The sequence below is a fragment of the Charadrius vociferus genome, unplaced genomic scaffold, assembly GCF_000708025.1.
Source record: "Charadrius vociferus isolate BGI_N301 unplaced genomic scaffold, ASM70802v2 scaffold17, whole genome shotgun sequence".
NCBI classification, from domain to species: domain Eukaryota; kingdom Metazoa; phylum Chordata; class Aves; order Charadriiformes; family Charadriidae; genus Charadrius; species Charadrius vociferus.
Genome location: NW_009649163.1, coordinates 215,511 through 239,719, shown reverse-complemented (window position 1 = coordinate 239,719; position 24,209 = coordinate 215,511). Strand labels below are relative to the sequence as shown.

General features: G+C 46.9%; 1 protein-coding gene across 1 annotated transcript in view; it reads right to left on the bottom strand.

Annotated features, from left to right (window-relative positions):
• Window positions 1–1,584: 1,584 nt before the first annotated feature.
• TTC28 (tetratricopeptide repeat domain 28) overlaps window positions 1,585–24,209 on the bottom strand; it is a 166,290-nt gene continuing 143,665 nt past the window's right edge. The window contains exons 14-22 of the mRNA XM_009888375.1: window positions 18,735–18,879; window positions 13,645–13,824; window positions 11,806–12,526; window positions 9,954–10,078; window positions 8,655–8,886; window positions 8,132–8,208; window positions 5,011–5,140; window positions 3,698–3,805; window positions 1,585–3,209 (exon numbers count right to left, since the gene is read on the bottom strand). Coding sequence (XP_009886677.1) covers window positions 1,585–3,209; window positions 3,698–3,805; window positions 5,011–5,140; window positions 8,132–8,208; window positions 8,655–8,886; window positions 9,954–10,078; window positions 11,806–12,526; window positions 13,645–13,824; window positions 18,735–18,879 — 3,343 coding nt within the window. The remainder of the gene's footprint in view (window positions 3,210–3,697; window positions 3,806–5,010; window positions 5,141–8,131; window positions 8,209–8,654; window positions 8,887–9,953; window positions 10,079–11,805; window positions 12,527–13,644; window positions 13,825–18,734; window positions 18,880–24,209) is intronic.

The window sequence follows — 24,209 nt, the reverse complement described above, 5'->3', positions numbered from 1 at the left end:
TAGGTAGGTAAGTATTACTATCCCCATTTAGATAGAAAGGGAAGACGAGGCACGGAGAGGTGAAGTGATTAGCCTTCAGTCACTCAGCAAATTTGGGGAGTGCAGAATAGAACCCAAAAGCCTTGGCGATCCAGTGCTCCGACTTCATAGCACACGGCCTGTGAAACACTTCGCTCGGACCTCAGTGTGCAGTGTGGCTGAGTTAATGCTACCACATGCCCACAGTTTTCAGTGCATGTAAATTGTCATTTTGAATCTGATTCCATCACTGCATTCAATAGCCGCTTAAATATCTCCAACTTGATCCACGACACCTAAACACCATCTAGCCTAGGAAAGCTTGCTTTACACATCACCCCTGGGGTTCTCTTGGTTTTCTTTTCCCCGCAGATCAGAGGGCGCACAGGTTCTGCCTACAGCCGCTCTGCTTGCTGCCTCACGCACGTGCTCTGACTGCACTGACATCTGCTTAGACTGGCGTACTTGCTCCGAAAGAAGCTTGCTTCCACAGCAGAGGAAAGGTTTGCAGACCTGCCCGTGATGAGCTATGTGGAATGATTTAGCAGGATCGTTGCGGTGATTTCTAAATCTCATACACTGATGTCACATTCCTGCCTACTGTGGAACTGTAAAATAATGTTCTGAGTTTCAGTGTGTGTAACCCTTTTTTGTGCGCACTTAGCTGACAGAAAACGTCTGTGCTGCCCAAATACTTGACAAGATGAAAATTTCACCATCATAACACCGTGTGCCAGAAAGATGAGAGCATTCAGTAAAACCAGACCTCATCTCTGACACATGCTCACTACCTCCCGCTGAGGCTCACCTTTGCCTGTTACGCCCCAAACATTCTTTTTGAGCAGACCAACCAGCAAAATATCACCTGAAAGGTATCTCTCCAGAAAAGAGTTACCTGAGACGCAGGTTTTAGGGCACCTCTGTCCTCCTGTCTTTGTTTCACCAGCCTCTAAATGATGCAAGAGAACTGCCAGTATCATGCTGCTACGGAGTTTATTGCCAGCAATTTTTTGTGTTTGGCTAACTTGGCAGAGATACCTAGAGGTATGTTATCTTGTCCTCTCTGTCAGCCTTTGAAAGAAATCAAATAAATGGCTTGTACTACCCCAAGCAGAAACTTGTGCATACTTTCTTTGTGGTACACATGAAAGTTCTGCCTCCTCTCGCTTCCCTCTCCAATCCCTGATATGTATAATTTCTGTATAAAAAGCCAGCTGTAAAACCTCCTGTTAGGTTAAGAAATACAAGTAGGCGGCTTAAAAGCTAGAATTTTATGAACAGACAACTAGATTCATTGGACGTGTTGCTGCAAATACTGAACACTACATAGAACCTGTTATCAAGTGAGTGTGGCCAAGGTCCTGATAAGGGAAAGGAAAACCCATCTGTGTAAGGCCCGTGTTCCTACACAGTGACAGACAGGGCCGATCTGTCACGTTCCTGTGCATTGCCAACTGTGGGTATGACCACGGCTTCTTAGATAATGGTTCTGTATTGATAAAGGCAAGTGGGCAGAAGCAAATACTTTAACAAGATTGTAAGTCATCAGCTGGTACTCAAGACATTTCAGCATTTGGAGGAAGGAAAAAATCTTCCTGGTGACAAAAATTTATAACCGTTCCCAGATGGCAGCCTCAAGGGACGCACGGTTCCTGGAGTGCTAGTGGAAGGTGGAGAATGAGTTGATGTCACTGCATTTGTAGTTTCAGGGTGCCTGTGTCCATTTGGAGGGTTCTTTTGTGGAGAAGCAAGGTGTTGCTCAATAGACAGCTCCTTTAGTTCCAGCTTATCTGCACTTTCTTCTTTGCTGTGCCGTGGAGATAAATTGAGCAAGCTAAGGACATCTTTCTTAGAAGTCATTGTTCCAGGAGCTCCTCGGAGAATCTTTATGGGACCAGTGGAGTGATGGGGAGTGCTTTGCCAGAACATCTTTAAGTTGTGAATTGCTTGCACTTTTTCATCAATGGCAGCCATTTTTAATTTGTCTATGTCTGGGGCATCAGCTGGACTTGAGCGAGCAGAACCAGCTGAGGAATAAGAAAGAGCAGGAGATGGAGTGCTACCACCAGGAGACTGATGCCCTGAGCTTGGAGAGATATTTCTGGGTGATTTAGAAATATGAGCACTGTAGGGAGAGCTGGGGTACTTGAGTTTAAAGTGAGGCTGCTCTGTTAAGGACCCATGCGAATCACAACTTGGAGATGGCTGCCCACTGTATTGGCCTGTGCCTTCTTTGTTTGACATCTCTGATGTTGTAGGGCTATTATAGCCAGAACTCACTTTCTGAAGGGATGAACTCCTTGTTGGAGGCTTTGGTTTAATTGCAAGAGGTGAAGACTGATTCTTCTGACTAGAGCTGACTGGCCGACTGAATGCACTGGTCTCTGAAGATCTGAATGCGGACACACCTGCTGGGGTGGAAGCCCCATCATCTGAATTGTTGCTCTTACTTATTTGGCTGCTGCTTCTCTGAAGACGTTCAACAGCAATGAGGTGACTCTGAGTTTCCTCCAGAATTTTTTGGGCCAACTCTTGCGGATCAAGCTTTGGATTACTGTCCTCCTGCGATTTGACAGTGCTGTCAGTCTCAGTGCTAGACTGGTCAGACTCCCCAGTATCAGAACTTGCAAGTTTCCCAACTTTTTGGAAAGGTGAATTTGGACTGGGAATAAGAGTCATTTTAACAGGAGAATTTGGGGTACTTATGCTCCCTTTGGAGTTGACAGACTCTTTAATGCCTCCAGTCTGACCAGTTTTGGGCTGTTTGTGATCAGGGGAAAATCTTGGTTTTATGTTTTCTTGGTAACTGGCCAAAGGCTCATTGCTGATTATAGAAAAACCTTCATACTCTTCCTCATCTTTGCTGGCTACAGTGCTGGTTTGTGGTGACAACTGGCTCTGTGCTGCAGACCGATGTGGATAGATGTTCTTGGGCCTCTCGTAGTCCTGGCGTCCCCTGTGTCCCACACCATCTGGCACGCTCTCTGGCTTGGAAACAAAACTCATGGAAGAAGCAATAGAGCTCAGGCTATACACAGAAATGGCATCTGATGCAATGCTGTCTGGACAAGTAGGAGAGAACGGAGGGTTTTGATACTGGGGTACAGGGTTGGAAATAGACTGAGCAGAAGCCAGTGACTCCAGTGATGAGGAACTGTCCAGGCTAAGGCGCTTAGGCAGCTCTGTAGAATCTAAAAAAAGAAAAAAAAAATGTAGAAACATGCCCCTAGATAGACAGTAAAATCAAACAAAACCAGATAAGGTTCTATCAGAATTAAGAGGAAATGCTACAAAACATGCACTCAGACGCTGTGCTACTTCAAAAAACCCAACTGCTACTTAGGTGAATAAAAAAAATGCACACAATCCAGGAAATGCCCAGGCAGGAACCTCAGTCCAGGTATCCTAGATGAAACTTGTCAATTCATTATCATTTTATATCTCAAAAACAAGAGTGAGTTATACATCCTCCAGCTGCTGGACTCTATTCCCAGCTTTGGCCTCAGCCAAGTCTTAGTGTTTGTTTCCCATATAAAAATAACATTTGCTGCACTTGTATGATGTATGGTCTGTATGACAGGTGTGTATGATCTCTGCAAAAGGTAAGAGTGTGAGATTTTAATAGAAGCCATTCTGATCAAGTCATCACAGGAGCAAAAACTACTGTAAGTAGCTTTACCAAAAAGTGCCAGCAAGGATTGTAGAGCAAAGTGCATGGTCCTCCTATTAGCTTGTTTCCCAGTTTTCAGAATCACCTCCTCTTGGCCAACTTCACAAAGGTCAAAACCTGTAGTGGAACACGGAGCAGAAAATCACACAATAGAACAACGAGAGATGAGATTCTGCAACGTCCTGGCATGATGACTCTTCACCTACAATGTACAGTTTGTTGGTTTGTTTTTATTACTATTTAGCACGCCTTCTCCAGCAGGTTGGTGAGCTTTATGGTGCTGGACTGTGAGCACATATGCATTAACAAATCACTCCTGTCCAAACTGACAGATAAAATGCACTTGTCAGTACTGTTTTAGTGGCAAATTATTTGGAATTGTGGGGGAATGATATACTAAGCACATCTCAGGGGACGGTGTCCCACATGCCCCTACTATTCATCATTAATCCAAAGTTTTCTCACAGAAACAGGTCTGAAGAAGAGCACAGAACTTGGAATTTAGCAAATGACGGCTGGGCTGCAGGAGGCATGACGCTGTGTGAGAAACAATGCCTGGCTTTTCTGAGCTCCTTAAACAGGCTTCTTGGATGTTTCTTTTTGCAGTGTTGCCTCTTCCCTGCAATGTCGTTTTACTAACTCTAAGCAAGGTCCAAGCCAGAATAAAATCTAGTTTGATATTTAGTTCTCATCTGTCTTTTCTGTAGGATGTAGACCCTGGTACATACTATCACCCTGGTATGTCTTACCCTTGCCCTGTGCACAGGTTCCTCTGCCAAAGGAATGATTAGTTCACTGCAGGTAGAATCATTGTATGGTTAGAGCTGGAAGGGACCTTAAAGATCATCTAGTTCCAACTCCCCTGCCGTGGGCAGGGACACCTCCCACTAGACCAGGCTGCTCAAAGCCCCATTCAGCCTGGCCTTGAGCACCTCCAGGGATGGGGCATCTAGAGGGCCAGAAGCAAACGCAAGAGGGGAACAGGATCCTGAAATAAAAACTGGGGTTAAACCAACCTGACAGCATGACGCTGCTGTCAGCCCCGAAATCCATGTTCTGCTGACCCAGGAGATGTTTTGGTGCATAAGAGAAAAATCCCCCTTACCACTGGCCCACTGATGAGCAAAGCGCTCTGTGCATGTGAACTGGCAAAGACACACTGAGCAGTCAGGGACCACATCCAGAGATGCAAAGACAGACAAGCAGATCTAAAGCACCTAGACAAACAAGTCTAAAGCTGTGAGTCTCATCACTACCTCAAGGCACTATATGAGACACTAACAATATTTTTAGAAAGACAACGGAAAGACGTATTTTCCTACCTAGAGCCGCCAGAAACTCATGACAGCCAGGCAGCCTCCAGAGTTGGACACTGATAGAAACCTGGATTGGTGCAGAAGAGAAATCTTGCTCCTTCTCGCCTGCCTGAAGTTGAACCAGGACTTGATGCAGCTGAAGATAACAATACAAACATTAGCCATTCCTTACAAATCACATCACTGCTTCTCCGACAGTCACGGCTAAGGAAATGCACTGCAAACATCCCCTTCCCTGTACACCCATATATTCAGCTGCTGCTCCTGAACAGAACAGTGAGATGAAAAGGTCTGGGCAGAGGGACAGTCCAGGGACAGCAACAGTGGACCAACTTGAACAGCAGCAAAGGTAGGGGCAGAATAGGGGTGAGGGTTGGGTTTTGTGGCCAGTGGAAATTGAGCAAGAAGGAAGCACAGCAGGAAAATCTGTGAAGTGAAAGAAAAGGAATGAGACACTTTGGGGCTGCTCACAGAAATATACTAAAGCCCAGCCCATTCCATGACTGAGCCGTACTCCTTATGCAAATCCCAAGAAACTCATTCCCAGCATTTAACTGGGCAGAACAAGTCATATGAAACCACAGACGACTTTCCTAATACTTCCATGGGGTCCAGGAAAGAAGTTTCTCAACCGTGCTGAAGGGACAGCAGTAGCGAAGTAGAGAAAAAAATATGTTTATGAAAATCTGACACAAATTAAGGTGCCAGGATCCCATGTAATTCAAAAACACAACCAGGGCAGGAAGGATGGAAAGTCATTAACCAGGGACCAGCTACCCTCAGGACCACCCATCTCTTACAACCCACAAAAGCTTACACAGTCTTTTTCCACAGCAGCACTACAGAACAAATTCCAGGCCTGAAAGCGGCGTAAAGACACTACTCTGCAGCGCAGGGAAATGGGTCTGCAGTGACCAAGGCATTTTATCCTGCACAGCAGCGTCATTCCCCAGTGCATGTAATACTCACCATTCCCACCACATTTTTAACAGCCTTCGGGCAGCAGATTACAAGAAAGGAAAAGAAAGGAGAAAAGAAAGAACACGGGTTATTCTGGGCTACAAAATGCCTGTGATGGGGAACCCTGCAGTGACACATCCACATGCAAACCAGCATCCTGACTGCAAGATGCTCTGTTCAGAGAGAGAAGGGAGCAATGGAAATGGCTTGAGCTGCGAATCAGGAGTCCAACAGCGTGGGAACAGGCAGCTGGAATCTGGGAGTGCCCAGCTCATTACAATCAACTCAGACACTTAGCAGGCAGATACTCAGGCCAACCCGCATTCTGGCAGAAGGCTGAACATGAAACAAGCCCTTCTCTTGTTTTCTCTGAGACATGTTATTGGCACTTAATGTGCTCAGCAATCCCTAACTTTTCCTTGCACATGTGGTAGCACTGAAGTTCTCTCTTTTGTGGTTCCTGTCTTCTGTTTTGCACTAAAAATAAGCGCTTTCTATCCAGAGCAAAAGATCAGGTTCCCTGCCTTGCTGCTTCACTAGTGTCAAAAGCACGTGCTCCCTTATGACACCTATCACCCACACGGGGAAGACAGTAAGCAACACCCGTTGACTGAACTGTCAGTCATTACGCTCCAGTTTTGAACAAAGTCTTCTCTCCTTTGGGACAGGCAGAGCCTTAGCTGCTCACCAGCTGAACTGCTGAGAGGAAGGAAGGGGATAAAATCAAGTAACCGCAGAGGAAGGGGGAGCTAAATTGAAAAACCCTAACTTGTAACTGGATAGACTCTTGTGCAAAAGGAAATTCTGCCTGGGGTTTGGGCTATAGAAGAACATTTACAAAAACAATGCAATACCCCTGCCAATATTTATTGCAGGGGGCAGCTGAGGAAATGGCGAGTGCATCTTTTGTTAGTTGTGTACAGCCATTTGAATGTTTTTCCTTGGGTGATTTAATTATCTGAGGCAAGAAGACAATTGTGAAGTAATCTCACGGACACTGTAACACATTCCTATCTATCGGAATGTTGCCTTCTACTCATCACATCCCTTCTGCTCCGGGCCTCCCTCTGGTGGCAATGAGGGAAAAATAACCCTCATTATATCAAAATAAAATCAACTACAGAAGTCTCAGGCACTGACAAAAGAGGCACCGAAAGAAAGCAGAATGCCATAAAGGACAAGCCATTAGAAATACCTCATGCACTACTGTAGACCGTAACAAGAAACCCTTTCCTTGAAGCAGATTCAGTCTAATGGATTGACAAAACAGACGACTTAGTGGGTAACAGCAAAACTGGGGCTGCTATTTTGTGCACAGAGACTCAACGTGACAGAATGAACGGAAGCCCTCTGAAGCTGCACAGAGGTAATCCCAGCTACCCACCACAGCAGTTCCCTAGAACACTTCTGCATGGCAAAAGGGGAAAAGAAAGAGAGCTATATGCCCATTCACTACGTGTGGCGTGTTCATTTACTAAAGCAGGCAAATGATTGACATAAACCTCATAAGAGGAGCCATCAGGACAGTAAGAAACATGTAATGGCAAGCCAGCCAGGCTGGTGGCACAGAGACAGGTTAGGTTAGGTGAGGCATGCTAGAAAGACTGGGGAGAGGGAGGAATGTGAAGGACATTGGAGAGGATGGGGGGAGTCCCATAGCCACAGACGGCACTGCCTTTCTCTTAAAGAGCATGAATCCTTCAGCAGAGCTATGAGCACACACACCAGAGAAGTGCAGGCTCAGTAAGTTTTCTGACAGACCTTGCATTGTCCAAAGTCAACTATACCTTGGGACTTTGATAATGACAGTGGACAAAGACCAGCCAACATGGGCCCCAGACAGGATGGCCAAATAGCAACTAGTGGTTCTGCCACTCATTTCCTGTATTTTGCTTCTCCCTCACTGCAGAAGGTATCCACGTTTTCACTTCTGCCACTGAACAAGGAGACCCAAGGCTATGCAGCCAACTAACATATCTGCATTTTTCTCTTCTGGACACAGACTTTCATTCATACAAACAGGCGAGTTTAGAATTTCAACCCTGAAGTATTCTAGCAAGCTCTGGGTTGATAAGCCAGGGTATAAACCATTCTGTGTATTTCTGCAAATGGTTCTTCCCAGGCCAGTAAATTCAAAGTGGTACTGGAGAAAAACTTCCCAACTCACCCTGTTGATAAGCTGCTCTCCTGTTTCTGAAGCTGTGATAAGTTTACAAAGTGCCTGAAGTGCAGGGTTAGGCAAACCTGAAAAACATGAGCAGAAACAGGGATTGTTCAGTATCTGTTTCTTGACTGCTAGAAATGCAACAACATGAAAAGAACACAAACTCAGCTAATTCTTAAAACCTCTCCCCCACATCATTGAACAGTTCTGGAAGCAGCAGCAATTTCCAGGAAACAAAGAGTTTTCCCACTTTGCATCTGATTATATGTTTTCTGACTATGACCTGGGAGAAACAAATAATAGTCACATCATGCTTCTCAGATCCTGGACCCAGTAGTAAATGATTCCCAACTATGACAAAATTTTCAATATACGTTTACTTCTAGAACCTCTATCCTGTTAAATACTTTTATTTCATTGATGTAAAACATCACCATTTTACGGGCTTGCATCAAAGAAAGGCAGGGAAAGGTTGATGTCTGCTTGGACAGATGAGGACCGAGCCAATCGCTGGCCTGCTTCTTACCCAGGAGGGACTGTATGGTGGTGCTGCACTGCTGTAGCCGGTCCCCAGGATCAGAGGTTGGGAAGAACACTGCTGCTGGGAGGCCACTGGCTGGAGGGTCCAACCGAAATCCTACCGCAGTGAGCAGTGCCTGCCAGCCTGGAATGCCACCAACTTTATTCTCCACGCTTTGTTGGGAGGTATACATGGAGTTGTGCTGCCCATTCTGGATTCGCTGCAATGATTTCTCCACCTTTGGCGAAAATACAACATTAGCTTATTTTGTAAGAGATTTTTACCAACTGCCTCTTTTTACACAGTGAAGAGGCAGGAGCAGCAGGTTGAGAGACAGCAACCCCAATGTTAAACCAGGCTTGTCTTACACAGAAGGATGTTAGTGCCCTTGAAAACAGAGGCCCCAGTAACTCAGCACTCAAAGCTGTAAAATCACTGTGATGAGTGTCAATATTCTCCGGGATGCTGGGGAAAGTAATGCCACAGGAAACTAAATACCAGTTTGACTGTGATTGCTTCCTATAAGCCTGGCAGCTACATTTCTCCCCAAAAGATGACTCACGTTCAGGTTTCAGTCTCTTGTATACGCTGCTTATCACCAGGCAAGAATCTACTGCTATATGGTAAACAGTAAAGAGAGATGTGTGTTCACAAAACCCAGCAACTGGGACGACTGGGAATATTCACAGGTTTCCATCATCCTATGGATACTCCACATTTTTGTGGGACCACAGAAGACACATTGGAAAGCAATGTATTAAAAGTCATGAGAGATTATTCTAGCCATCTGGCAGTTTGGCTTCGGTCCTGCTGCTCCCCACAACAGGCTACTGGCACATATGGGGACAAAAGTGCCTCTTATCTTCCAAGTACACAAAGAGACAGCAGTCACTGTGCTCTCCATCTCCATGACCGCAATGTTCATAGCTATTTTCTTGTAGAAACAATTAATCCCAATGATTATCTCATTTTTAAAGCAGAGACTGAATTCAACAGCTAATGCAAACCAGATGGGTTGTCACAATACAATGTAAGACTTTGCTTAATTTGCCTCTTTTTGCTCTGGACACTTCATCAGGTGTCCCAGTCTTTTCACACTGACCCACAGTTTTCACAAGAGACTACCTTATGGTAAGGGAGACAGGTTGAAGGTTTATATTCAAGTGTGAGTGGTGACACATCAGGGCGTTTCTCTTCTCATTCATCATTTACAGATGCATACCCCTAGGTAACATCTCACAACTACATGGTCTGCAGTGCCTCTCCCTGTGCCTGCTGGGTGTGGTAGTGTCTCCTTTCTCTTACCAGATGTAGCAGGACACGCAGAGCATCTCGTGCCCTTTCAGGGTGCTGCAGAATCTCGGTCAGGGCCTGTCCTACTAGTGAAGAAGGGCTATTCAGCTTCATATCACTCCCAATAAGCATGAAACCTGCAGGACGCAGAGTAAGAGATGCTCAGTCTCCTTTTTTTAGATAAAATGTTCAAAACAGAAGCAGATATCCTCTCCCCTCTCAGACTAATGGAATGATGGTTTACTGTGCCCTGAAGAACAATATTTTTTCCCAGATCAGCTACCCACTCCCTGCCCAGTCCCATAGACTGAACTTCCAGAAAGCTTCTAGATGCTTCTTTTGTCCTCTACTAAATCAATAGTGTTTTCCTGTTCAGGCAAGCGGAAAACCACTGTATTGCAGCTAAACTAGTCGTAGCACACTGCATGTCTCCTTTACAGCAGTGGAAATCGATAGATGCTAAACAGTGCCCACAGACACAGGACTCAGAAAACTGAGAGCTTTCCCTGTGTCCGTTAGAAACCTGTCTTGGCTTATGCAGCGTGTAAATGCTAGATTCTCCAAATGTCAGCACAAGGAGCTCCCCCTTCTCATCCACTGCAGCGAGGTATGCAGCTGTCCATCCTGTCCTCATTCTGGTGGTCAATCTGAGACTCACTATCAAGAGTCAAAGGTGAAAGTCAGGGATTGTGCGTAATGAACTTGCTCACATACCACAGAAGGGGCAGTACTAAGACAGCCTGAGTAGCTGGAAGCCTCTACTTGGTGGTGATGCCAAGCACCCATGTCCATGCTCATTCTGTTTTGCCTAGGAAGCTGTCACTGTTTTTATTTTAATGCTCTTTTGTTTGAGAGAGAAAAATTTTGGAAGGAAAATAAAATACAAACTGAACTGCAGACTGTAACCTAAACTCAGCTCCCATCTGGTATTGTCTGAATCATGTCCTACTGCTGGACTCAACAAGCCTGAAATCACCCTGTCAGACTAACACCAAGTTCTCATTTTAACAAGCTCTAGTGAGATTCCTGCTCCTCCAGCTACATAAGAGTTTACACCAGAGCCATACCCACAACAGCTTCCTGATCTAAAATACACGGTCTACTTGCCTGGCAAAAAAAAAAAAAATCTGTTTGGGGAATGTGCACAGCTTTCAAAAACAAGGACTTGTGCTGGGAAAAAAAAATGCAGGTTATTTGTACATATCCCTGTAACAACACTGTTGAACCCCAAGACTTTGTCTTTTTGAATCTCAACTCACTCATCTAATTGAGAGGGAGCAAGCAGCAGCACTCCACCCCAACGCTTACACTGCTGAGAAATTTCCAGTTGAAGCAAGGGAAACCTTTCTCCAAAAAGGACCAAAGGAGGAAGCCCTGAGAGGTTTATGTCACAGAAGTCATAGCTACTGGTTGCTGCTGCAACTTCCAGAAGTACTACTCTTGCCTCCTTGTTAAGAGTTTCACTAAATTCTCAGTGGGAAGGTTCTGTACATTTGCTCCAGCTAACTCCACCCCAAGTACACAGGAAATTTGATGCTACCGATTTCAAACATTGGGAATAAGTAATTGTATTGCACGTTATATATATTACCAGTCATTAAACCATTGTGATATTACAGGCTTCACCTCACAATTGCTTTAAATAATAGCAAATTCATAACGCACTTACTACACACAGTGAAATACTGGCGTTTTCCATGACACTGACATTCAGCCACACTGAGCTGAATCTGGGTCTGAAACACAGGGCACGTGCTACTCCCAGCTACCTACTAGCACTGCTCCTTGCTTAACTCAAACAATGTGGCGTACGAGCGCTTGCTAGAAGCCCTGTCTTCTTTGTCAAAAAGTAGATTCTTCCTACCTGCCCAGTTGGACGGATGGGAGAACTGCTTGCTGCTCTGTACAGTTTTCATCGCTTCTCCAAGGGCTGCGCTGGCTTTCATTCCATTTAAGAGGGAGGAATAAAAGGCATGCACAAACATTTTGGAAGCAGCCACAGGAACAGGCCAGAGTGACACCAGGACACACTGAGCCCCAGCAGCCAGGAATGCTCTTGTCAAGCCAATGACTCCATCAGCAGTGACTTTGCTGTTGGATTCTTGGTAAGAGCCAAGAACCACTAATTTGACAGGAAGCCGCAGATCCAGGACATCAGCTGCTGTAAGCAGAAACTCCTGAAGAGGAGGGCAGTCTGAGATGCTCTCCACATCACTGGCATCATCCTGCATCCGAAGGGATTCCGGGATTGTGTAGGTGTTCCCAAAAGAACTCTTGCTGCTGGCTGGATTGCTGTCAGTGTTGGGTGTCAGGACCAAAGCAGCCAGTTTCCAAGAGACATGGGTTGCAAAATGGACACATTCTGCCTGAGTGAGGGCACTCATGACCCTCTCTTTTGTTGCTGCACCGCCAACTAAGGGCTGGCAGCCAAGTAACTCAGATACCATATACGCTTCCTCTTCTGCAGAGGGCATAGGTCCCCATAGCCACCTGTCCATAACTGCTGAAGGAAGCTTGGGATTTCCAATGACAGCTGCCATTGAGGTAGAACTGGAGTAAGCAGGAGTATTCTTCCTTGCATGGGACTACAGAAAGAAAGAGAAAAAGAAAATGGTGTTCAAAAACCTTTGTGTTATGGTGCTAGTAATAAAATACCCTGTCTCTTTGGCTCTAAACAGAAATGTGGTTGTCATAATTACAAAAAAAAATTTGTGTTTCTTTAGTTTCTTCCATTTAACTATTCCAAGGAACATCTCCACCTGAGTCCAGTCAGGACTTCTATCCCCACCTCTTGGGTGAACAAATAGGTAAGCATAGAAAGCAACAGACTTAGCCCAGGTCCCTTTGAGGGTGGTAGCAGAGCTAAAAGCATGAAGAAGATCCCAGCTTCCCACCTTATGGGAGGACTACCTGTAATTACTCACTAACGGGTTTCTTGCACCTGTACTTCAAGGATCAGTATCACCACTGCCAGCGGCATGGTGCTGCGTGCAACTGGTTACTGGGGCTTGACACTGAACAGAAAAGCCTAATCCCCACATCAGTAATACTGACCAGGTTCAGACCCTTTTGCTGTTCAAGTGACTGTGTTTAACCCAGTGCAAGCCAAGACACGCAGCAGAACAGTGCAAAGGCAGATGTGACTTAGGGCATTCTCCCCAGAGACCTGGGCCTTAGAAATGCTGATGCCAAACATCAGCATGAAGATAGTTTTGTAGGATTTGCCTGTGGTGTTCACTTTGCCGTATAGCTTCAGTGCCAGGAGACATTAGTGGCCATCTCCACACAGAAAGCTAAGATGTAGGTAACTATACCAGGAACACGATAGGACAGTCAGCTTGCCAAGGAAGCTCAGTATTGATCACGAACACCTACGTTCATGCAGTCTGCCATGTAGTTCCACATCCCAGGACAAGCTATCCTTTAGATGAAGATATTCAAATGATCCATTCCCCTTGTCCTTCCTGGCATCCCTGGGGCTGTGATTTTGTGCTGCAGGAACTACATCAGAACCTACTTCACAGCTCTGGCGCTCAATGTGCTCATCAGAACTGTGAGTGCCTTGGGAAGGTGGTACATTTGTGGTTTCTATTCTTGTGTCTGGCGTAGCAGGACGGAGCTGCTGCTATTCTAGCATGTATAAGAACCTGCACCCTACAGGAGACGTCCTATGAGAGCGAGGTTTAATAAGGCAATGTCAGACCTTGGAGCTGGGATTCAGCGACTGGATGGATGGCACGGCAATGAGGCTGAAGCGCTCATAGAGGTACTCATTGGAGGAACTGCCCTTCAGGAGAGCAAAAGGAATGAGGTACAGTTCTCCCTCCAGAACTAGTATCAGCTGGCGGTGGCGGCCAACAGGCCCACTGGAATGCATCAAACCCTGAAAGAAAAAGAGAGGGAATCAGTTTGACCCTTTCACTCCATCAGCGCCCCAGCCTGCACCTCCCAAGCATCAGGCTCTAGTCTGATCCCACATCAGGTTTGGATATCCACATCAGAATTACGCTCCGTGTGAACACAGATGTGGTGACAGATGAATGCACACCGACACTGAACAGATCTAAACAGCTGGACTGTTGCTCACCTGTGCAGAAACAATCCCATAGAGATGAAGGAGCCTTGAGCACACTGACACGCTGTACAGACCTTGGTTGTCACACCCAGCCTCCACAAGCACACTGGGGCCCAGCCTCACCACAGCACAGCAACTCCTTCCGCTCCAGCACAAAACCTTTGTTAAACCCAACCACCTATGTCTTGTCAATATTTTTCTCACCTTATCCTTTGAAACAGAAGATGCTTTCTGATATTGAATTTCAAAATAGCGATTTCCTATATAAGAGCAAACAACCATAGAATCATAGAACCATTATGGCTGGAAAAGACCTTTGAGATCATCAAGTCCAACCGTTAATCTAACTCTACCAGGCCCACTTCTAACCCACGTCCCTGAGGACCATATCTATACGGCTTTTAAATACATCCAAGGGTGGCGAATTCCACCACTTCCCAGGGCAGCCTGGTCCAGTCTCTGATAACCTTTTCAGTGTAGCAGTTTTTCCTAATGTCTCACCTAAACCTCCCCTGGCGCAACTTGAGGTCATTTCCTCTTGTCCTATCAGCTGTAACTTGGGAGAAGAGACCGACCCCCCCTCACTACACCCTCCTTTCAGGGAGCTGTAGGGAGCGATCAGGTCCCCCCTCAGCCTCCTCTTCTTCAGGCTAAACAACCCCAAGTCCCTCATCTGCTCCTCACAAGACTTATTCTCAAGACCCTTCACCAGCTTCGTTGCCCTTCTCTGGACCCTCTCCAGCACCTCAATGTCCTCCTTATACTGCGGTGCCCAAAACTGATCAGAGTACTCACGGTGCGGCCTCACCGGTGCCGAGTACAGGGGGACAATCACTTCTCTAGACAGACTGTGTCTATGACCCGCACTTCAAGACGCTTGACATGGTAATCAACCCAGAGTCACAAATAGGTCTAACGAGAAAGTATCTTATGGATGGAGCAGTGAGGCAGAGAGATTAATAAACAGGGAACACGCAGCTGGGCCCAAAAAGTGGCAACTGCTCCTGGTCCCACATAACTGTGGGAATTTTACTCCTATTTACCTAGTGTATCGTAAAAATAATTAGGTATCACCTCAGAAAGAGTAACTTTAAAGCACTGAAATCCACTCCAGCTTAAACACTTGCAGCACCAAAATAAATGTCTAAAGGACTCTCTTGCAAAACGGCAGTAAATTTCTAAGCAATTCTACACCTTTAAGCTAGAGCAGCAGCCACAGCTTGGCCGAGCAAATAAACCATCCATTTGAAGATGCAACTTTTAGCACAAGTTTGGATGAGACAAAGTCCTCAACTTGACATAGTTTTGGAGATAAGTTCAGCTAGCATTGTTCTATTTCTGTCTAGACTGCTTGATGTTCCCAAAGGCAAGCTAACTTTGCAGTGTTTGCTGCAGGAGGAGACAAGGATCTAGGATACAGGACTAGATCCTTGTCTCTAGATTCTCATTTCTTTTGAGAATTTTCATTTTAAGCCATTTTATTTGCCATCAGATGTAGCAAACATCTGTTTTGACAGGAGAAAAACAGCTACCCAAATGGATTTCTGAACTAGCTTCCAACGCCTCCAAACATTACCTCTTCCTGATGCAAATTCTGGGGCTTCAACAGAACAGCAGTAAGGGAAGTATGTATTTCAAACACACGGCTTACGTTTCATAATTAATAACCACCAAAACCCCTGACGTGCTAGCTAGATACATTCTCCTTGGAAGAAATAACATCCATATTCTACCTCTTTTCTGTTAATTACCAAACATTACTCCCTTTAACATCCCTGCTTTAGAACATGCTTATTTCAGCTGAGTCCCCATTTAACAAGGGAGAGAAGAATCTTCCTTCTTTCATTGCCAGCAGTGAACTTTTACTAGGAAACGTCAAACGGAAACACAGAATTCTGAAACAAGGGGGGTGCAGAAGTAATGTCAGAAAATCCTGAAGTGCAGACATGGCGGCTAATCAGACAGTGCAACAGAAAAGAAAGGGATATTGTGCATTTTGGGGGTGAATATTAATACTTATGTGAAGTTTATATATAGAGCTCAGACAAATGCACCCTGGTCCTAACACAATTCTTCCGCTCCACCTTGCTCAGGGTCTGTCTGGAACAGACTTCCAGACTGCACTGTGATGCGCTGACAGCTGACGACTAATTTGAGATACGCTAACCCCATCTCACTAGCAGTCAAAGAATAACAGGAATTTGCAGTCAGTCTCAGGCTTTAGTTCTCAAGGCAGCAGCAAAGATGAATGAAGATTACTAAAGAAATAGAAAAATCAGTTTGGCGGTCTCCTCCAAAGGGAGTTTGGAGTGAGTCAGAAATACCAAAAAACAGGTCAGCTATGAGGGAGAATGTCAAACAGTAGCCAGTTAAAGAGAGCGAGCGAGGTGCTTTTAAAGGCTTCTTGCCATTTGAAGTAGGAACAAAACTGCTGAAGGGTAAGAAAATCTTCATTTAAAAGGAGTTAAAAATAGTTGCTGACCTCTTGCTGTTTCTCCTGTCCTCCTTACAGCTCTGGAGCTCACCCTGCCCCACAGATTGCAGACGGAGATGCAGGGCAGTTGCTGACACACAGCAGCCTCGGGAGCCTTCCTGTGAACCACCTCCACTCGTCCTGACATGCTGTTTACAGCCCCAGCAGCCTTGAGGGAGGCCTCCCCAGCACTCACTGCCTGAGTGAACCAGCATGCGTGCTCTGCAGCTAGATTTACCAGCCTCCACTCAGCTGTGCCTCCTTCTGCAGAGCCCAAGTTGACAAGCAGCAGCCTCCCACCAGGGCAGTTGCCTCTTTCCAGAAATGTTTTTGGGTTTGACTGTTTGCTTTTTTTAATACTTATTCCATTTTACTTACTGGTCCGGGAGCTTTAGCTGTCAGCAACACAATCAGAACATCTGAGCCATAGTGACATGTGCCTAGCAGAATTTTTAATTTGAACGTAAACCCCCTAGAGTTTAATATTATTTTTCTTCATGATGGCTGTATGTGTGTTACAGAAACAAAAATAAAACTATGAGGATCATTTGTGTTTCATGTCTCCAACAACTAATTTTAGGGTGAGTTCTAACAAAAAAAGAATTTCTTCGGAGAGAAGAAGGAGAAAAGCATGAACTGTGAAGCACAGGAAAGCGTGCTCTACTTCACAGCAACGATGCTGGCTACACTGGCAATTTGTTGTGAAGGTGGAAAAGTCTCTGGTCCGTCACTTGTCGGGAGCATGGCTGTGCAGAGTTCAGCCAACTGACAGCTGCTGGCTTGGATGGGTCCCTCACTTGCAGCTAGTGTCACTATAATTCGAAGTTTCCATTATAATAGAATTGCCAAACCACACACAAGATCTGAACTGCATCTTCTCAGAACATGGATAGTAAGGACCCTGTATCTGCTAATTCTGTGCTCTCTGAAAGCCCTGCCAAGACCTACAGTACCTTACTAGACCCACCTTTGGGCCTCAGACACTCAAATCTGCCATGCAGTGCCCAACCACAGTGCGTCCTCACTGGGAAGGAGAATCAGGCTCCTGGGGTTCCCCACGAGGATTTCCTCCTGGCCTGTCTTACCTATTTACACTAGTTGTAGGCAGGTGTTAAACTCCCAGGTGAAGGTTTCTCAAGAATGTTGCAGAAGATGACAGAGAAACCCCTAAGCAAGGCTGACCTCCTGGTCCTCCAAAGAGGATGCACATGCTGCCTCTGGAGCAGAAGGCCCCACTCTCCAGTATTCACGGCACGACTGCAGGATCACAGGCTGACAGGGCTAACAAAGGCTCAGGACCACAAAGGTTATGCCTCTGCAATGGAGGTGACTTCAGCAGACAAGATTAAAGTGTCCAAACAGCCTTCAAAGTTACCGAAGGTAGAGCTGGTTTTCCCTCTCACATGACAGAATAATGACATTTCAATCTGTTCATTCAGCTGGATACAAATTGAGAAAAGACTCATTCTTGACTAATTCTTTACGTCTTCTAGCTTGAGATACTTCATGACAGAGACAGGGCTTTTTAATTTATCCTGCCACTGCTCTGTAAGACTGGAACCAGGGGCTGTGCTGCCGCTCCTGGTCTCCTGCAGAGGCCGGCCAGGGCTACCGCAGGACACCGCGCCACACAGCTTCCCTTTGCTTCCACATTTACCCTGTGATCCACCAGCCCGGGACAATGCCAGGGTCTGCGTCCTCCACCCCCGTGCTGTCAGGTGCGCCCCGGTGCGGCACCCCCATGCGCAGAGCAGGGCCCTGCATGGGCTGAGCGCTGGGACACCGGCAGTGAACCAAGAGGGCTGCTGAGTGCCTGACCAGCCCCAGCAGCAGCTCCCATCACTGCTGCTGGCACCTGCCAGGAGCACGTCCACCTCCTTGGAAAAGCACCAACCCCTCACCAACCCCTGGGGTGGAGAAACAGCAAGGCCCAGCTTGTCTGGCTGCAGCTGGCTGACAGCATGGCACTGCGTGGCAGCGGGAGGCTGCCAAGTTTGCCCATCAGTATTACTGAATTAAGGATACACTTCCTGCTTAGGTTCATCAAAAGCAGCTGACTGGAAGTGATATCAACAGTAACATCCCTGGTTTCCACCCCACAACGCACCCAGTCCCACCATCTGGGAAGACCAAGTGAAAACCACCATGCTTCAGATAGAATCCCCAAGCTGCCTATTCTTGCTTTCCCACATTGACAGGGGATTTTGTAAGTGAATCTCCACATTTGTCCGTGCCAAAGGCTTACTCCTTCCATAGGTCCTATCAGTAAGTCGTAGAGTGCACGGAGCGGGGGTTTGGTGAAGGACGTCTGTCTTCTGGGAAGAGATGATGTTCCATCCTTAACAGGAGACATGGTACTGCTGAACAGACTGGTCATGCTCTGACAGCTCCTGTGGGCAAAAGGCAAGTGAGAGGTGAGTTGCAGAGACTGGAGGTCCACTACAGGTTGCCCTGACTTCGTAACACTGACAGTGAGCCAGTCCCTGCCCATCCAGAGGACTCTGTTGTGTAAGATGCTTCATGGCACAGCTTTATTCTCCCATTCAGCTTCACACCACAATGAACAACAACGTTAACATCAGGGAGAACCGGCTGCAGACAGCATATTACCTTGCTATGGAGTTTCTCTACAAACTCAAGTGCCTGAAGTGCTGTTCACAGTTTTTACTGCATACCTATGTATAGCGGCTGTGTACAGGCAAACATGAGACCAAATAACAATTGACTACATTCACAGGAAGATTTGCACTTGGGCTTTGCACCAACTAATCTAGCATAGTACCAAAAGGAAATATGACAACAGGCAAACAACAAGACATGAAGATTACGCCTGCACTTGCTGCCACTCCTGTGAACAGCTCCATAAAGTCAGATGCGAGAGCTGACCTAGAGCCCGTTCCTGACATCCGCACAGAGCTCTGCACGTGCTCTCCTGGCATCATCAGCCACCAAACACCATCACTCTGAGGAGACTGAGATGGCATGGCTACAAAAAGTTATTGCCCTGGTGAGGAAATGATGCTGCCCCATTCTGGTCTCACTATTCCAGCAGCTGTGCTCCCCAGAAAGGTTATCCTTGGCTTGGTGCCATGAGCAACCATTTTATGTGAAAAGGATAAATTTACAGAAAGTTTTAACAGGTGGCCTTAAAGCAAAGGCAGAGAGGGAAATAAGACATTGAACAGTAATGGTAGTGCAAGGTCTGAAGTGTAACCAGAGTCACCACTGGGGTTGTCTGGTAATGAACACAACAATCTCAAGCATAAAAGGCCACCCATGAAGCAACACATGCCCCGGTGTCCTCAAGGTGCCAAATGCATTCAATGGAGGGTTCCATGAAATCCCAGCCCAGATCATGCACTGATGCTGCTGCGCACAGAAAGCCTCCCTCCATTCCTGGTCTCTATGAAGCACAGCGCTGTTTTGCCTCTCACACACCTTCCAATGCTATGTGCCTTTGCCAATTTACACAACAGGAAGGCAGCTATAGTTTCCTGATTCATGACCAAACTCACATGCTTTGTCAGGACAATAGTCTGCAATGTCCTCTTTTTAAGAACATTTACTCAGAAGAAATGCCTTGTGTCCGTTCCCTATTTTTACCTCTTGCCTGGATCAATTTTTGGCTATCAACGCAGGAAAGAAATAAAACCAGAAAGAACCTGCATACTCAGGAAACCAAAAGAAAACTCAGCATCCAACAGATGTTAATCAATGAGATATATTAATAGTTGATTGCATATTTGCTATAGGGATATATATTCATATATATACATATATATATGCCTATAGCAGATATACACACACACAAATAGAGGCACAGTGCCCCTTCATACTACCAGATTAAGCCAACATGCAGGAGAAGACAAGGAGAGCAAAAATGTTGCACTCAAAGTGCACTACCGCTGACAAACCACAGGCCTGAGACATACCTCTGACCTCTTCTGACACATACCAAAAGACAGATTCAGAAAATTTCTTTCTCCCCTCTCTTTCTCTCCTCAGTTGCTGCCACCAGGCTCCAGACCCAGCTCACATCACATCTACAACCTATTCTCTAACAAAAAAACAAAGCTACCACCCATGCTCCCCACTAACAAGGAATTTACATCTTACGGGCCAACAGGAGTAATTTAAGGACGCAAAGAGAAGCCTGGTGTCCAACTGCCTGTGCTCGCCGATGCAGAGGTTCTGGTGAAAGTACGAGTACGTTGCTGCTACTCAGAGCTGCTGAGAACTGACTGGGTGACTCGCGCAACACCACGTTCATTGTAGGATCAGCACGGACTCAGCACAGTCTGCTCCCCTCTGGACCCCTCTGCCTGGCTTCACTGCAGCAGCTGACTGAGCCAAGCACACTTTGCAGCGCTCAGTTGTTTCCACACGTTATGTAGCACAGATTTTAAAATCAGATCAGGAAATAAAAACTGTGCTTTCCCAATGTCATGCATTTCTAGTGCCTGAACCCTGTGCTCAAAGCACATCCCTCTAGTATAGCCTGCCTGATATACCAGTCTAGAAGGGCAGGGATACCCCACTGCTCATCCAGGAGCCAGTGGGCCTGTAGGGCTTTAGTCCAAGCACAACAGCCCTGACCCTCCCAAGAAGCAGCTATTTGCCAGCAGGTGGCACTCGCCAGCCTCAGCTTCAGGATTAAGCGATTTTAACACACTAATTTATTGCAGGGAATAGGGGCTTGATTACTCTAATCAGCAGAGCCTCCTTCATCCTGGTTTCAGAGCCAAGCAGCTCTAGATTTATTCCTTCACCACTCGGATTGCTTTTTATTAGAACAAAACCAAGGGAGTATCATAAATCTTTCACATCTCTTGCCTGTGTGTTTTGTACACAAAGAGGAGTGAGAAAATCCATAGGGGGAGAATGGACAGAGATCTTTTGTAGCAGGCAGAGCAGACCTGGAGCCCTGGCCAGCCCACTTCCTTTCTTCCCAAACCAGTGCAAACCACCAGCTCTCCAGCTGGCTTGTCAGGCATCTGAGTCCAGGTGATTCCAATGTGGCAAGAGGGAGACTTTTGAATCTTTTGGCCAAATGCCCCTTCTACAGAGCGCCAGTGCTGGCTTCTGGGATGAGCAACTGATCACTTCTACCTTGCTCTTGCAGTGTGGAGGGGTCCCCTGATTTCCAGAACAGTAAAATTTCTCATTTGGAAGTCTCTGCACAGACCCCGCAGTGCTGCTTATTTATAACCCTTTGTATAAGACAAACTGACCTGCAGCAAGCAGAGGAAACAGCACAAACTGGGACTCGGACTGCCTGCATATATCACCATTAACTCTGCTTCCGCCCTTTGTCTTGGAGATGCAAGAACAAAGCACGATCCCATGACAGCCTCAGAGAAAGTGGGAGAAAGCCCCTGTCATGCAAGCCTTGAGCTCAGATGGATTTGCCCCACCACTGGTTGCACAGGGCCTGACTCTGCTCGCAGAGGATGGACATGGCTGGGCCTGGGCAGGAAGGAGGGGTTCGTACCGCCATCAGCACAGAGCTGCTCTTGCCTTGGCACTCATTAGGGCTTCGCATGAGTCAAATACTACTTGTAACCACGCACAGCAATTCTGGAGGGCTGGGAGTTGGACTTACTGCTGCAGTGGTCTGATAGCCTCAGGCCAATGGATACCCATCAGGCCTGTCATTCTGCAAGTCTTCCTCAAAAAGACTCTTGCTGGAGATGCGGCCCCGAATGCACACTGAGGGCCTCAACACTCACACGCCATGCTGTGGGAAGCTCCAGAAAACATTCAGATATGAGCTCCCTGTGGATGCTTTCAAGGATCCACAATTACCTCCAGAACCCACCAGTGGTTGCACAAAACCCACAGACCACCCAGCACTCTCTGCTTGTGTGGTCTGTGCTTGGGCATCTCCAGCGCAGCACCCCGTATGGTGGAGAATCAGACAGATAAGGGACTCTCCAGCCACTGCTTTCCTATCTGCCTTCCAAAGACCTCGCTCCGTCCTGGGCCAGCCAACATCCCTGGTACACCCCTATCTCTCTGCTTCAGAGAGCTCAGTTCTCCAGGGCAAGCTGTGAGGCCCCTGAGAGCATTAATAGGCTTTAATGACCCTGACCATCCTGAACTGGGGCCTTCACCAACGTGTCCTGCCCACAGGCCCAGGAGCACCATTTAAGTTGGGGACTGGGCCTTCGGTCTCTGCTTCAGCTACAGTGGAGGTATGCTCGTCTCCAGCTCCATCACAGCTCTGACCGTGCCTGCCCATGAACGCTGCCGGTCCAGAGCCTTGACCTGCCGACTAGCACCCCCTCAGGCCTGCCCCCTCCCGATGGACCTGCACAGCCGTCAGTGGGCTCTGCCCGACCCGTTACTGCCACCAGACCTGATCCTGACCTCAGACCTGCCTCACCACCAGGCGCCCCCCTGATGATCTGGACCTGCTGTCCCCAGGTCTGCCCTGCTCACTTCACTGGGTACTGTGGGACTGGGTCCTGCTGGTGCGGCCCTTGCCCTGCAGGCTCTGCTGCTGCCTCTGGCTCCTGGCTCCCCACCCATCAGGGAGCAGCTGGTCCTTGCTGTGCGACAGCATCAGCACAGCCAACAGGGCCAAAATCAACACAAAGGCAGGATCCCACACCAAGAGGAGGGGAGATATGCTCAGCCATCACATGATGGTCACCAGGATGAAAACTCTGAGCAAAAAGAGATGAAACAGTATCTTTGCGATAGCCACGTTTTTACTACTGATGAGGTTCCATGTGGACTGTAACCACCTCCTTCTAGATTCCTCTGGCTGGATTCATAGAGACTTTACTCTTACTGGCACACTGAGCCTGCTCTGGAAACCTTGAACTGTGCTTTTAGGACTGGTCATGGACCCTGAGCATGCTGACTCTGCTGGAAAAAAACAAGCTCTCTGCAATCCTAAGGGGAGCTAGGGACAGCAATGGCCTTGGCAGAAGTGAATTCACATCTCAAATTAAATTTACCCTTACCTCCCAATTTGCCTTTTACAAATTCTCACAATGCTGCATTGCAAAAATTGCCCTCAAGGAAGTATATTTTACTCTTTGAGTAGTGTCAGGGCTGATTCTCATATTTTCTGCAGGTATATGGAAGAAGCACAAACAACTATTCCCACGATGGTGGACAGGCCAAAGAAAAGGTGGGGGGAGCTATACTCAGGCACAGGCAGTGATTTAGTCCCTTGCTGGAGCAGAAGACAACTATCGGGGGGAAATCAGATTTTAATCTGGAAACCCAGAGCAGAGAAGACAGAAGCTGCATAAGACATGAGCAACTGGGACTATCTTGGGGGGTATATCAGTGGCATCCACAGCTTAGACAGCTATTGCCCAGTATTGAGATACTGCAGCGTCCCTTCAGTGTTTCTTTCTTCTCCAAAGTCCATTTCTTCTCAGAAGTTCCTTAAGATAACTGCCAAACCCCGACATTTTTGCTTTCTAAGCAGAACTGCCAAAAAAATCATACTATTCTCTCTGCTTAAAAGCCAGGTTACCTGATGACAGCAGCCAGAGGGCACTCGTCCCAAACCAAGGGCTTCGTTTCAGTCACCCGCTTGTTGCCAGACATGGAGACTGGATGGCTCCAAAGAGTCCCAGCATCTCCAGGGCCTCATTTTCTAACATGGGACCTTAACAGCATGTGTGATTCCTGTGCGTGAGGGAACTTGCACTGGCCCCAAGCCATGCAAACTCCCTTGAGGATCTCCAACATTCAAGCA